The 13,848-nt window shown below is 40.4% G+C and overlaps 1 protein-coding gene across 1 annotated transcript in view; it reads left to right on the forward strand.

Annotated features, from left to right (window-relative positions):
• Positions 1-13,848, forward strand: part of polrmt (polymerase (RNA) mitochondrial (DNA directed)) — an 85,856-nt gene that overhangs the window by 50,484 nt on the left and 21,524 nt on the right. The window contains 1 exon segment of the mRNA XM_034179192.1: positions 10,994-11,046. Coding sequence (XP_034035083.1) covers positions 10,994-11,046 — 53 coding nt within the window.

The following is a 13,848-nucleotide window of genomic DNA, read 5'->3' on the forward strand; positions in this document are numbered from 1 at the left end:
GGCTAAGGAAAAGCAATCGTGGACTGTGGATGACTGGATGAAAGTCATATTCAGTGATGAATCTCGAATCTGCACTGGGCAAGGTAGTGATGCTGGAACTTTTGTTTGGTGCCGTTCAATGAGATTTATAAAGATGACTGCCTGAAGAGAACGTAAATTTCCACAGTCATTGATGATATGGGGCTGCATGTCAGGTAAAGGCACTGGGGAGATGGCTGTCATTACATCATCAATAAATGCACAAGTTTACGTTGATATTTTGGACACTTTTCTTATCCCATCAATTGAAAGGATGTTTGGGGATGATGAAATCATTTTTCAAGATGATAATGCATCTTGCCATAGAACAAAAACTGTGAAAACATTCCTTGCAAAAAGACACATAGGGTCAATGTCATGGCCTGCAAATAGTCCGGATCGTAATCCAATTGAAAATCTTTGGTGGAAGTTGAAGAAAATGGTCCATGACAAGGCTCCAACCTGCAAAGCTGATCTGGCAACAGCAATCAGAGAAAGTTGGAGCCAGATTGATGAAGAGTGCTGTTTGTCACTCATTAAGTCCATGCTTCAGAGACTGCAAGCTGTTATAAAAGCCAGAGGTGGTGCAACAAAATACTAGTGATGTGTTGGAGCGTTCTTTTGTTTTTCATGATTCCATAATTTTTTCCTCAGAATTGAGTGATTCCATATTTTTTTCCCTCTGCTTGGTGTAAAAAAGTAACCGTTACTGACTGCCACAATTTTTTTTTTCCTGATTTCTTATAGTGTTTCTTACAGCCAGAAAGTTGCCATTTGAAATGACTTTAGTTTTTGTCATGTCTGTGATCTTCTTTTTTTCTACAAAATTAAACAACTGAATGAACATCCTCCGAGGCCGGTGATTCCATAATTTTTGCCAGGGGTTGTATACAGTACGACGGGAAGCAAGAGGACCCAAAAAACTCAAACCTTTGTTCTGCAAAGATATTTGTTGGCAAACCACAATCTCATGTTCTTCAGTCAAAAGGAGGACTGAAGAACAGCCAGCAATTTTTTTTTTCTCAAAATCATAGTCACATTATTATTCAAGTTGTCTGTGAAGTTTGAGCCTTTACAAACACTGCTTATACTGTATGGCAGAAAGTGCAAAAATATCTCTTCAGAAGGATGGTCCTGTAACATAGACAGCCAAACAAAAATATATGCCTTTCAAAAAATCACTTGGCTTTGTCTTTAATAAAACATTAAATATCATGGTTTATAATGTAGTATCCTGAAAGAAAGTATTTAATTTACCATTCTGTGCTAATACGAAATGTTGCACACTGCATAATTTTTGAGGGAAATTATCAATTACACACCTGAAGCAACATAAGAAATGCTTTTGATGGAGGACATCAGATCACACTCTTTCAGTCATGCTACGATTTCACAAATCCAGCCTGTCCAGCTGTTCCACCATCCGCTGAGAGTGAGATTTTACTGTAACCTTCCCTGCCAGAGGGATAATAAATAAACAAGGAATTTGAGCCAGAGTGACCTCTGATTTGATAAGTATCTTTCAATCCTGTTAGGCAGTCTCCCTGATGCGTGTTCATGTTCTATTCAGCTCCCCCATCCTACTCGAATTTTCTCACGTGGAAAATCCTAGACTACATAGTTCAACTTTTTGCACCAACTCCTCAATTTCAGTTTATTAATTTATATAGCGCCATCTCACGACATAGTCACCCCAAGGTGCACACAATTCATATAACACACAATTTATGACAAGTAATTTAAAATCAAAATTTAACATCAAAAGGGCACAATAAAAAGATAAAACACAATAGAATAAAAAGAATTTACAAGGCAAACAAAATAGATTGATAAGACAGTCTAAAAAAGTGGGTCTTCAGTCTTGATTTAAGTCTCCACCGTGTCAGACTGCCTAATAACTGCAGGTAGAGCCTCCAATTCATTGTGAACAATAGAAAGTACCTCACAAACTTATTCACCTTTCTAATGTGAGGTATAGTTTCTTCCACGTATTGGTTTACTTATAAAAGTATACCAAGCTCCATCTTTCCATTTTGTCTACAGTCTAATTACTAATGACTCCCAGAAATAACGTGGCCTTGGATTTAAAAGGCAGAAAGGATACAGGAGGATTAAATTTAATCCTGCTATACACACGAACAGGGTGACCTTTCTGGAAGTTATTGTTATTGCACAGTAATATAAGTGGATTATCAAATTAAGGGATGAAGAAAGTTATCTTAGAAACACAAGATAAAACCACTATTATTCATACATAAAGTCATGGTTTCATTCAGTATTTATTTATATTTGGGGCTTAAGAATTGCACAGGATAATCAGCTTTCTTGTCCCTCCTAGACATTAATATCAAATCAAAGGAATGTACCCTACCACACAAACACAGAGATGGACACTCAAGGGTACCACCAGCTCCAACTCGCTCTCTGGCTTCTGCTCATGAGTTGTCACACTCCATCGAAGCTATACTTAAACTTGATGCCACATTAAAAGAGCAAGCTACTTTCTGTTGCTGTCTGCAGGGTTTTTGCCTTGTAGCTGTATTTCTGCTAGAAGATACGTAGACTGGAAATAATTACAGTATGATCTGAAGAGTTGTGTACCTGGGTACTGTGGGGGTGTACAGTACAGATAGAAGGTCTTGTCTACAAGCATATTGTCATTGCATTGCTGGATTCTGAGGTAAGTGTTAACATTGCGTGGCATTTTGTAAAAAAAAAACAACGCTATTACTTTGCCAACATACATGATATTTTGCTGTGGTTTCCTATTTAGTAAAGTAGCCTTATTTGGGTAAGTGGCAAGCAATTCATCCAGAAAACCTGTTATCTACAGATAAGCTGGTCTGTGCTCTCAGAGGTACAACGACAATATCTCAAGAGTAACGCAAAGCGCTTGTAATGTTGAGCTCAATCACTGTTTAACCACTGGCTGCAATCGGCACAACATCAATGCAGCGACAACCCTTTTAAAATGGATCAGCAAAATGACCGGCATTTCAAGCTCCATGATAGATCAGCCGTGCTACATGTGAAAAGGCTGAGACCATTATTGTTTTAGGTTGGCACTGTTGTTTAAAAAAAAGAACACTAATGAAGAGAGAAAGCATGATTAGGAGAGCAATAGAGTGTTAAAGAGGAGCTTCAAAATTAATTGACTTTTACCTGAAACCAGTCTGATGAAGTAAAAAACAAAACAGAAGAGCATGGTGTGTGTGGTCACTTGAAATACTGATACACCTTGTCTCACACATTCACTGTGCTTTGTGATATCACAGAGCCTTTCAGTTTGTTTTTCTGTCTAATTCTGAGAAATGGCATCTCTAAATGTCAACATGATGCCCTCCTTGGCTCCTTGTGCCAGAAGCGAGACGTTCCCTTGGGCGGCACAATGTTCCGTTAATCTTGCAGAATCTGGTGGCATTTTGGGAGGAAATAATAAATTCATTTTGAGATTCAAGGACACCCCTGGGAGATGGAAATAAAACGTTTGGAAGAATGGTGGTCTATAAAAGGTCAGTGAAAGTGTGGCTGGCCCCGTGGGCGTGTGCATGCCGAGAGACATTATGAGTATAGAAACGTTTTAATCTGTCTTCAAGGGATGAGAAAATGTAGAGGACCACATGAACTGACAGCTTAGAGGGAAGGTAGAAGATCGAGGTGCTTCTGTCTGAGCAGATGAGTCATGTTATTAACTGGTCTGTGATTCATGGGGGTTTCCTTCTTCTCTGTGATTTCTGTACAGTTGTTGCCTGTTGTATCTGTAACCATCCGTACTGCACCTGTTGACATGAGCCACTTCCTTGCACAGTGACAGAAGAGACAGCACCAGTGTAACAAGCTGTTGGTGTGTTACCACATTATTTTTCAGTGTTCCATCCAGCTTTTAAAAGGGGCTGGATGAAAGCAAGAATTGAGGGCAGTTCTGCCTGAAAGGAGGGCAGGCATGCAAAAGCATATCATCCAGAGATTGAGGTTTTTTTTTTTCCTTTTAAAAAATGCATTTTCTTAACAGCAAATAAAATGAAAGCAAAATGAAAGCACATAACTGTCTGAAAGCATAAATGCAAGAATAAATCATTGCTTTTTTATGTATCCATCTCCTGTTGTACCCATCCATCAGTGTTGCATAAGATTAAAATATGGGTTTATATGATTTTGATTTTATATTATTGACAAGTTAATTTTCTTTTTCACTGAGCAGCAGAGACCCGACCTGTAATCAAGGAGTCATCTCAAAATAGACCCTGGAGCTGCTCTGTGGAGACTAAATAGTAGAATAGTTATTACTTCCTTTGACACTCCACACAGGGCAGCTTTCCTCCCATACACCACAATTTCTCTGATTGCCTTCCGTTCGAATAAAGCGCATCTGGATGTAATATCTTGGCCAAAATGTCCTGGAGCCCACAGACTATCATTATGTGGGTGGTCCAGTTTCAGTAAGAGAGACTGCAGTCCTTTGCATCTGCAGAAGCATCGCAGTAAGCTGATTATAGACAACTAATGGCAGCTGATTTCTGATGAACAAATCCAAATGACTTTTGATTCTGCTAATTTCATGAAGATTAATAATGTTAATGCCCCATCTTTTTTTTTTACTGAAGTCAAAATATTAAATGTGGCCACTTACTCTATGGTGAAACACAGAATTTTCTGAGAGGGTGGGATGGGAGTCAGATTTCAGCTTCATAATAGAAGGCAGCATTGCACTGATTGGATTGATATATCTATTCAACAGTCTAATATAAAGTGAAAACATCAATCATCATGCCTTTATTTTTAATTTCCTGTAATATATCAGTGCTAGCGCTTCTGTCCATGTGCACCACCTTCTCAAACATTCAGACTGTGGTACTGCCCCACCACCACACATATCAGGGAAATCTGTTGCCAAAGAGCATGAATGAATGAACGAATGAACAGTTGTGGAGGAATGTCCACTTAAGAGCCTCTGTCCTCAGTATTCATCCCGCAGAAATGCGAGGAGGATCGTTAGCATGAAACGTGGGGTTTTTTTTTAGTGATCACCAGGGTTTTGCAATGAATGTGGTCTCTTGTGCTCCTGTTGTGAAAAGCAGTTTGTCTTCTGCAGAATAAAGGTGATAACAAGACCACGTCCAGCTATGACTTCAGGCAAATTGTCATTCAGCACAAATAAAAAGTGGAGACCTGATTACAATTGTACATTTTTTTATTATTATTATTCCATGAAAGGGATAATGCATTGATGAAATCCATTTACAGACTGGCACCAATCAAGCACCATATCATGAGAAACATCACAATTTCACTGGACTCTGAAGTATATTTACATAGGTTCACTTTGTTTATTTGATTATTTGGGCACAGCTATTATCTGATTTTTTTTTTTTTTTTTTTTTTCTTGAGATCATGTGTCTCACCATAGCATAAAAATATTATAATGTCCTGAGTTATAGAAACAATCCAGACAGTGCAGATGTCCATAAGTTGCAGGTGAAGCGTGCAACAGGTCATCAGTCTATGACAGGAACAAATAAAGTATACTGGGGAAAAAAAGTTATAACTATGGGCATATTTCTGTTGTGTGGCTGGGGGGGCCTGGCTGCCTTTTGTTTCTGTTTTCTGTCCTGTCTTTTGTTTTTCCTTCCAGGTGGCTTGCATTTGGGACTGAGTGGCTGTGTAGCTGAGTTTATCAGGACCTCACCCTGATCACCTGCGGCTCGTCAGGACTCACAGCTGTGGTGCATCTACAATGGATTGGAACATGGTGGCATTTAAGACTGGAGTACACAGTGTGTATTTGCCAGAGACTCGGCCTTGTGACCAGACAGGTGAGATCGTCGTCTCGGGAGCCATCTCATCATCAGTGGATGCAGAGAACGTCCAGGTTTGATGCATGGTCTGTGAAAGAGGAGGGGGTGAGGTCTCACGCTCGTCAGCACACTTCCTGAGGTACGTTAGATTTTGTGACTAACATTTATACAGTCAGTAAATGTGGTGTCCCTCACACCTTATTATATTGAGCTGTATGTTGGTCATGTAATCAGCTTCCACTGCTGTGGAGTTTTGTGAACTGGATGTTCCATGCCTGCAGGGTGGGAAGCTGATTAGTAATTAAGCCAGGAAGTGTTTGCTGTTTGTGCACCTTTGAGCGTTCTCTCTGTGTGTTGAGTGTGGACTCACATAATGATTCCTTCTTTCACAGACTCGGTTTGTCGCGGCCACCTGGGGGGTGTCGGCGGGGTCCTTGGGTCCGAATTGGTTCTGGCTCCGGACCGTTGGCGCTGCTGGGAGCGCACCGCAATCCACCACGCCAGACCGCGCACTTTTATATTTTTTCACAGCACTGTTATGTTCATTAAACTCTGTTATCCTTTGTACCGTGCTCTGCTTATTTTATACTGGGTCCTTCAAACGCTGGTCGGTTCTCCGGGCTGCGTCCGACACATAACAATTTCTTTTCCCTTTTGCCTAACCTATATATTTTGGGCTACAAAAATAAACACTTGGACCATTCATATTCAACATTAAAAGGCAGATTGCTAACCACTGAGCCACCATGCATTCCCGTGTGAATTAATTTGTCCTTTCCATGTTTGTGATGTATTTAACTTCAAAACAAGTTACTCAATGCAAATTTATCCTCATATGAGGTAATTAATAATTGGGAACATACAAGGTCAGCCATTTTCTGTTCATTCATGTTACCCCCCAGTACCTCCATGTTCATAAGTATTGATATCTATTGCCATTTAACATTAAAACACTTTAATTATTCAAAGTGCTGATAGAGCTAAATGTTTGTACTATTATGCATATAAGTGGATTGAAAAGAGAAGACATTTTTACATCAAAGTTGTTTTCCATTGCTATTAAAATGAAGTGAGCTTGGGGAGGTGATAATCTAGTGGTTAAGCGGTGGGCTTGAGACTAGAGAATCCTCTGTTCAAATCCCAGCCTGACTGGAAAATCACTAAGGGCTCTTGGGCAAGGTCCTTAATCCCCTAGTTGCTCCTGGTGTGTAGTGGGCACCGTATGTCACAGCACCCTGACATTGAGGTGAATGTGAGGCATTATTGTAAAGCGTTTACTTACTTCATCCAAACCATCAACATGTTTATTAGACCCCATTCCTACCAGGCTGCTCAAGGAAGCCCTACCATTATTTAATGCTTCGATCTTAAATATGATCAGTCTATCTTTGTTAGTTGGCTATGTACCACAGGCTTTTAAGGTGGCAGTAATTAAACCATTACTTAAAAAGCCATCACTTGACCCAGCTATCTTAGCTAATTATAGGCCAATCTCCAACCTTCCTTTTCTCTCAAAAATTCTTGAAAGGGTAGTTGTAAAACAGCTAACTGATCATCTGCAGAGGAATGGTCTATTTGAAGAGTTTCAGTCAGGTTTTAGAATTCATCATAGTACAGAAACAGCATTAGTGAAGGTTACAAATGATCTTCTTATGGCCTCGGACAGTGGACTCATCTCTGTGCTTGTTCTGTTAGACCTCAGTGCTGCTTTTGATACTGTTGACCATAAAGTTTTATTACAGAAATTAGAGCATGCCATAGGTATTAAAGGCACTGCGCTGCGGTGGTTTGAATCATATTTGTCTAATAGATTACAATTTGTTCATGTAAATGGGGAATCTTCTTCACAGACTAAAGTTAATTATGGAGTTCCACAAGGTTCTGTGCTAGGACCAATTTTATTCACTTTATACATGCTTCCCTTAGGTAGTATTATTAGACGGTATTGCTTAAATTTTCATTGTTACGCAGATGATACCCAGCTTTATCTATCCATGAAGCCAGAGGACACACACCAATTAGCTAAACTGCAGGATTGTCTTACAGACATAAAGACATGGATGACCTCTAATTTCCTGCTTTTAAACTCAGATAAAACTGAAGTTATTGTACTTGGCCCCACAAATCTTAGAAACATGGTGTCTAACCAGATCCTTACTCTGGATGGCATTACCCTGACCTCTAGTAATACTGTGAGAAATCTTGGAGTCATTTTTGATCAGGATATGTCATTCAAAGTGCATATTAAACAAATATGTAGGACTGCTTTTTTGCATTTACGCAATATCTCTAAAATCAGAAAGGTCTTGTCTCAGAGTGATGCTGAAAAACTAATTCATGCATTTATTTTCTCTAGGCTGGACTATTGTAATTCATTATTATCAGGTTGTCCTAAAAGTTCCCTAAAAAGCCTTCAGTTAATTCAAAATGCTGCAGCTAGAGTACTGACGGGGACTAGAAAGAGAGAGCATATCTCACCCATATTGGCCTCTCTTCATTGGCTTCCTGTTAATTCTAGAATAGAATTTAAAATTCTTCTTCTTACTTATAAGGTTTTGAATAATCAGGTCCCATCTTATCTTAGGGACCTCGTAGTACCATATCACCCCAATAGAGCGCTTCGCTCTCAGACTGCAGGCTTACTTGTAGTTCCTAGGGTTTGTAAGAGTAGAATGGGAGGCAGAGCCTTCAGCTTTCAGGCTCCTCTCCTGTGGAACCAGCTCCCAATTCAGATCAGGGAGACAGACACCCTCTCTACTTTTAAGATTAGGCTTAAAACTTTCCTTTTTGCTAAAGCTTATAGTTAGGGCTGGATCAGGTGACCCTGAACCATCCCTTTGTTATGCTGCTATAGACGTAGACTGCTGGGGGGTTCCCATGATGCACTGTTTCTTTCTCTTTTTGCTCTGTATGCACCACTCTGCATTTAATCATTAGTGATCGATCTCTGCTCCCCTCCACAGCATGTCTTTTTCCTGGTTCTCTCCCTCAGCCCCAACCAGTCCCAGCAGAAGACTGCCCCTCCCTGAGCCTGGTTCTGCTGGAGGTTTCTTCCTGTTAAAAGGGAGTTTTTCCTTCCCACTGTAGCCAAGTGCTTGCTCACAGGGGGTCGTTTTGACCATTGGGGTTTTACATAATTATTGTATGGCCTTGCCTTACAATATAAAGCGCCTTGGGGCAACTGTTTGTTGTGATTTGGCGCTATATAAAAAAAATTGATTGATTGATTGATTGATTGGTTTTGAGCATCTGATGCAAATGGAAAAGCGCTGTATAAATACAGTCCTTTTCCCATTTGTTATGAAGAGAACAGCAGTGAGGATTAAAAGATGTTTTCGTGGAGCTGTAGGTCCTCTTCTTCTTTTCCTGTATTTTTTCCCACAATGATGTGGGGGGGGGGTCACTCTTTATCATTAGGTTTCTCTATGCAGTAAAGTCCTGCACCTCCTCCCTACTAAGATTTCAGTTTTAAATGTGGATGCAAAACGATCATGCTGTCCGCTTTGTATGAAATCCACCGAGTTACAACGTAGCAGCAGAAAAAATAATTTAACAAAGCGGCGCTGTAGGTAGGATTCAATTTTTTGTTGAGATTAATGATTAATTGTAATAGTTTTTCAGATTTTCTGCAGTGTGGTTTACACGGCCATAGTACTGATTTTGAGATTTCAGTCCTAAATGTAAAAATATCATGAATGTTCCATTAATGGCCACCATTTTCTTAAACAGAGACTTGAAAAAGTTAAAATTAACATTTCCTACCCTTCCCAGTCATAATGATGTCAGTTTTTGTTGTTACAACATTAAAATCAGTTGCTGATAATCCACTCTTGCCAGCAAGTTGACCTTCCCCATTCACTGTTTTAACTGTTATCCATCCGTTTTCTCCACCCGGGGGAGCTGGTGGAGCCTATCCCAGCAGTCATAGGGCGTGAGGGGCAGAGTGCACCCTGGACAGGACACCGACACCAGTCTATTGCAGGGCCACAAACACAGTCTCACACACACACTCACCTACGAACAGTTTAAAGTTTACAATTCACGTAACCTGCATGTCTTTGGGAAGAAGCCAGAGCACTGAGAGGGAACCCACACAAACACAGGGAGAACATGCAAACTCCACACAGAAAGGCCACAGGTGGGAAGTGAACTCATGACATTCTTGCTGTCAGGCAACAGTGGTAACCACTAAGCCACTGTGCTAACTGTTAGGTACAGCAGAAAATACCACATTAAATGGTAGTACTGCAGTACTTGAAGTCACACATTTGTCAAACTTGCAGCAACACTGGACACTGTGCTGTTGCATCACTGACAAAGCATTTTATAGCGCTTGTAAATGAAACCATCCCACACATGTATGAATGGAAAAGTTCAAAGGGAAGTTTCACTTAATTATTCTCATTGGGATGTCAGCTACACTCAGCTTGTATGTGACTAGTTGAATGATTTTCTCCTCTGCAGTTTAAATGTAATTCCTGAACAAAAATAGTCAGTTTCAAGTGACTGTTTAAGTAATGTAAATTTACAGAGACGATTTAATGTATACATTTCAGCTGTGGTTGATTTAAAATGGCCCAGACAACGATACCTGCCATTTGCATGAAGTGGGAAATCTATCTCCAGGAGTGTTTTAGTTTCCATTGAAGTTTATTTCCAGCAGTAAATAAATCAATAATATTGATTGCAGAAAAAATGGATAAATTTCAGTTTCCAGGAAAGTGGCTGAGCACGCCACAGATATGAGAAATCAAATCACTTTCCAGAAATAACCAGATTTGAGCTGTAAAATAAGGAATCAACCACTATCCACGTAGTTCGGTTTGTGAATGCCATGTTTTAACTTGTAGTTCTACAGGTTTGTTTTTTACATTAGAGTTTTACTGTTTACATTTGACAGTGTTGTTAGTTTGAATTAGTTTTAGACTAGTTGATAATAATATAATAATAATAATAATAATGGTACCCAGTTAGTTAGTTTATTCATGACCCGGACCCATTGCTTTATTCACATTTCTTCTTTGTAGGATATATTTATTGTGACAGAATTCCTGCGGGTTTGTACATTCAGATGTGTTTTGTTAAGAAGCTTTCCTTACCTTTTGTACAAAATGTATGATTTTGGTCAGGATCTTGACTTACTTTCGTTGACCCTCTTGTACCTTTGCCTTTGTCTCCAGATAAAGAGTGAATTGCAACACATCTCCCTGGAGATCAACCATGACTCCAATGAGTAAGTCTTTCTCTGCTGCTGTTCTTTCACAGCCAAGTCATGCAACACTGAGCTGCAGCAGTTAATTTATCCCCACTGATATTTGTGTTAAAATGTCATTAGTTTGTCTTGTAGTAGTGGCCTGGAACAACAACTGAGAGCAGCTAGTGAAACAGTTTGAGCAACGAGTTTTTTTTTTTATTTTTTTTTTTAAGTTGCCCCTAGCTGAGCTAAGGCCGACTAGCCCCTAGTGATGTCACTGATAAAACCACAGGAGCAGGAAATGCTTTACAGCCAGTGATCTGTCATCTTCAAACATGAATGCACATCCTGATCATTTATAAAACAAAAAAAAAAACTGTTTTACAGAAGCAAAAATAAGCTTCCTGCTCAACAGCAGTAATAATACTTGTATGTGTCAAGTTCCATTTTAGTGTGGTAAGTATGTAACTTGATATTCGCATTTGTTACGCAAGGAACTGATGAGTTTTTTTTTTTTGTTTTTTTTGTCTGGGGGTGACTATTCATTTTGTAATTTTCCACCATCTGAAGAACTGAAGGGCATCTATCCAAAACAGATGTTTGTTAAAATAAAGTATTTTTTATAATGTGTTTCAGAAGATTTTCATGTCCAAAATTCATTTTGTTACATCAGGAATTTAGTTTAATTTCTGTAGAGTCAATGTTGGGTTTATGACCTTTGACTAGGCCAGAAGAAGTAAATACCCACCATCTTGATTCATGGAATCGATTTTAGTGTACTCTACACTGTAACTTGTCTACTGTGTTACAACTGGAGCTGTCGTTACATCAGTGTTGCTTTCAGTCATGCTTTATGTGCCCACTTTGAGAGAATGACCCGGTTGCGTCAGGAAGGGCATCTAGTATAAAACTTCAAATCAGCATGCGGGTCCATATCTGATCCACTGTGACAACCACAAGTGTAAAGGGAGAAGCCAAACGAACTTGCTTATATGAGGAAAAAAAAAAAAAGATTTTTTTTTTATCATGTTGCCCAGCCGTACTGTTTCTTCTCAACATTAACAAATGCACAATAGGTTCATGTGCCTTTCATTACCTTTGACCAAGGCAATGCCTCCAGCTCTAGAGTTGGTCTCCACGCACATTAGACTGGAATTAGGATGGGTTAAATACAGAGGACAGATTTCATTGTATGTATTGATGTGTGTAAAATGACATAGACCCTCCTCCTTCTTCGTTGTTGTCGTTTTCTTCATAAATATACTTTGCCAATGATTTAACAAGTGAATTGTTTGGCATCGTGTGGAGTTGGGGGCTTGGGTGTGCGTGGGGGGGATGGAGGATTACGTGGTGGTCAGAGTTTGAGGTAAAGACAGTTTGACTGTTATGGTAAGCAAGTGAGCTGGAGAAATGGGTATCGATACAAATGAGGGATAGAGGGGATGAGAGGACAGAATGAGATAATAAGAAATGAAGGACGACTCACCAAGACAACTGGAAGCATTTGACAAAGACGTCAACTATTCTCATTCTTACACTCAACAAAAATATAAACGCAACACTTTTGGTTTTGCTCCCATTTTGTATGAGATGAACTCAAAGATCTAAAACTTTTTCCACATACACAATATCACCATTTTCCTCAAATATTGTTCACAAACCAGTCTAAATCTGTGATAGTAAGCACTTCTCCTTTGCTGAGATAATCCATCCCACCTCACAGGTGTGCCATACCAAGATGCTGATTAGACACCATGATTAGTGCACAGGTGTGCCTTAGTCTGTCCACAATAAAAGGCCACTCTGAAAGGTGCAGTTTTATCACACAGCACAATGCCACAGATGTCGCAAGATTTGAGGGCGTGTGCAATTGGCATGCTGACAGCAGGAATGTCAACCAGGGCTGTTGCTGGTGTATTGAATGTTCATTTCTCTACCATAAGCCGTCTCCAAAGGCATTTCAGAGAATTTGGCAGTACATCCAACCAGCCTCACAACCACAGACCACGTGTAACCACACCAGCCCAGGACCTCCACATCCAGCATGTTCACCTCCAAGATCGTCTGAGACCAGCCACTCGGACAGCTGCTGAAACAATCGGTTTGCATAACCAAAGAATTTCTGCACAAACTGTCAGAAACCATCTCAGGGAAGCTCATCTGCATGCTCGTCGTCCTCATCGGGGTCTCGACCTGACTCCAGTTTGTCGTCGTAACCGACTTGAGTGGGCAAATGCTCACATTCGCTGGCGTTTGGCACGTTGGAGAGGTGTTCTCTTCACGGATGAGTCCCGGTTCACACTGTTCAGGGCAGATGGCAGACAGCGTGTGTGGCGTCGTGTGGGTGAGCGGTTTTCTGATGTCGTTGTGGATCGAGTGGCCCATGGTGGGGTTATGGTATGGGCAGGCGTCTGTTATGGACGAAGAACACAGGTGCATTTTATTGATGGCATTTTGAATGCACAGAGATACCGTGACAAGATCCTGAGGCCCATTGTTATGCCATACATCCAAGAACATCACCTCATGTTGCAGCAGGATAATGCACGGCCCCATGTTGCAAGGATCTGTACACAATTCTTGGAAGCTGAAAATGTCCCAGTTCTTGCATGGCTGGCATACTCACCGGATATGTCACCCATTGAGCATGTTTGGGATGCTCTGGACCGGCGTATACGACAGCGTGTACCAGTTCCTGCCAATATCCAGCAACTTCGCACAGCCATTGAAGAGGAGTGGACCAACATTCCACAGGCCACAATTGACAACCTGATCAACTCTATGCGATGGAGATGTGTTGCACTGCATGAGGCAAATGGTGGTCACACCAGATACTGACTG

This window comes from Thalassophryne amazonica, chromosome 10 (assembly GCF_902500255.1).
Source record: "Thalassophryne amazonica chromosome 10, fThaAma1.1, whole genome shotgun sequence".
In the NCBI taxonomy this organism is placed as follows: domain Eukaryota; kingdom Metazoa; phylum Chordata; class Actinopteri; order Batrachoidiformes; family Batrachoididae; genus Thalassophryne; species Thalassophryne amazonica.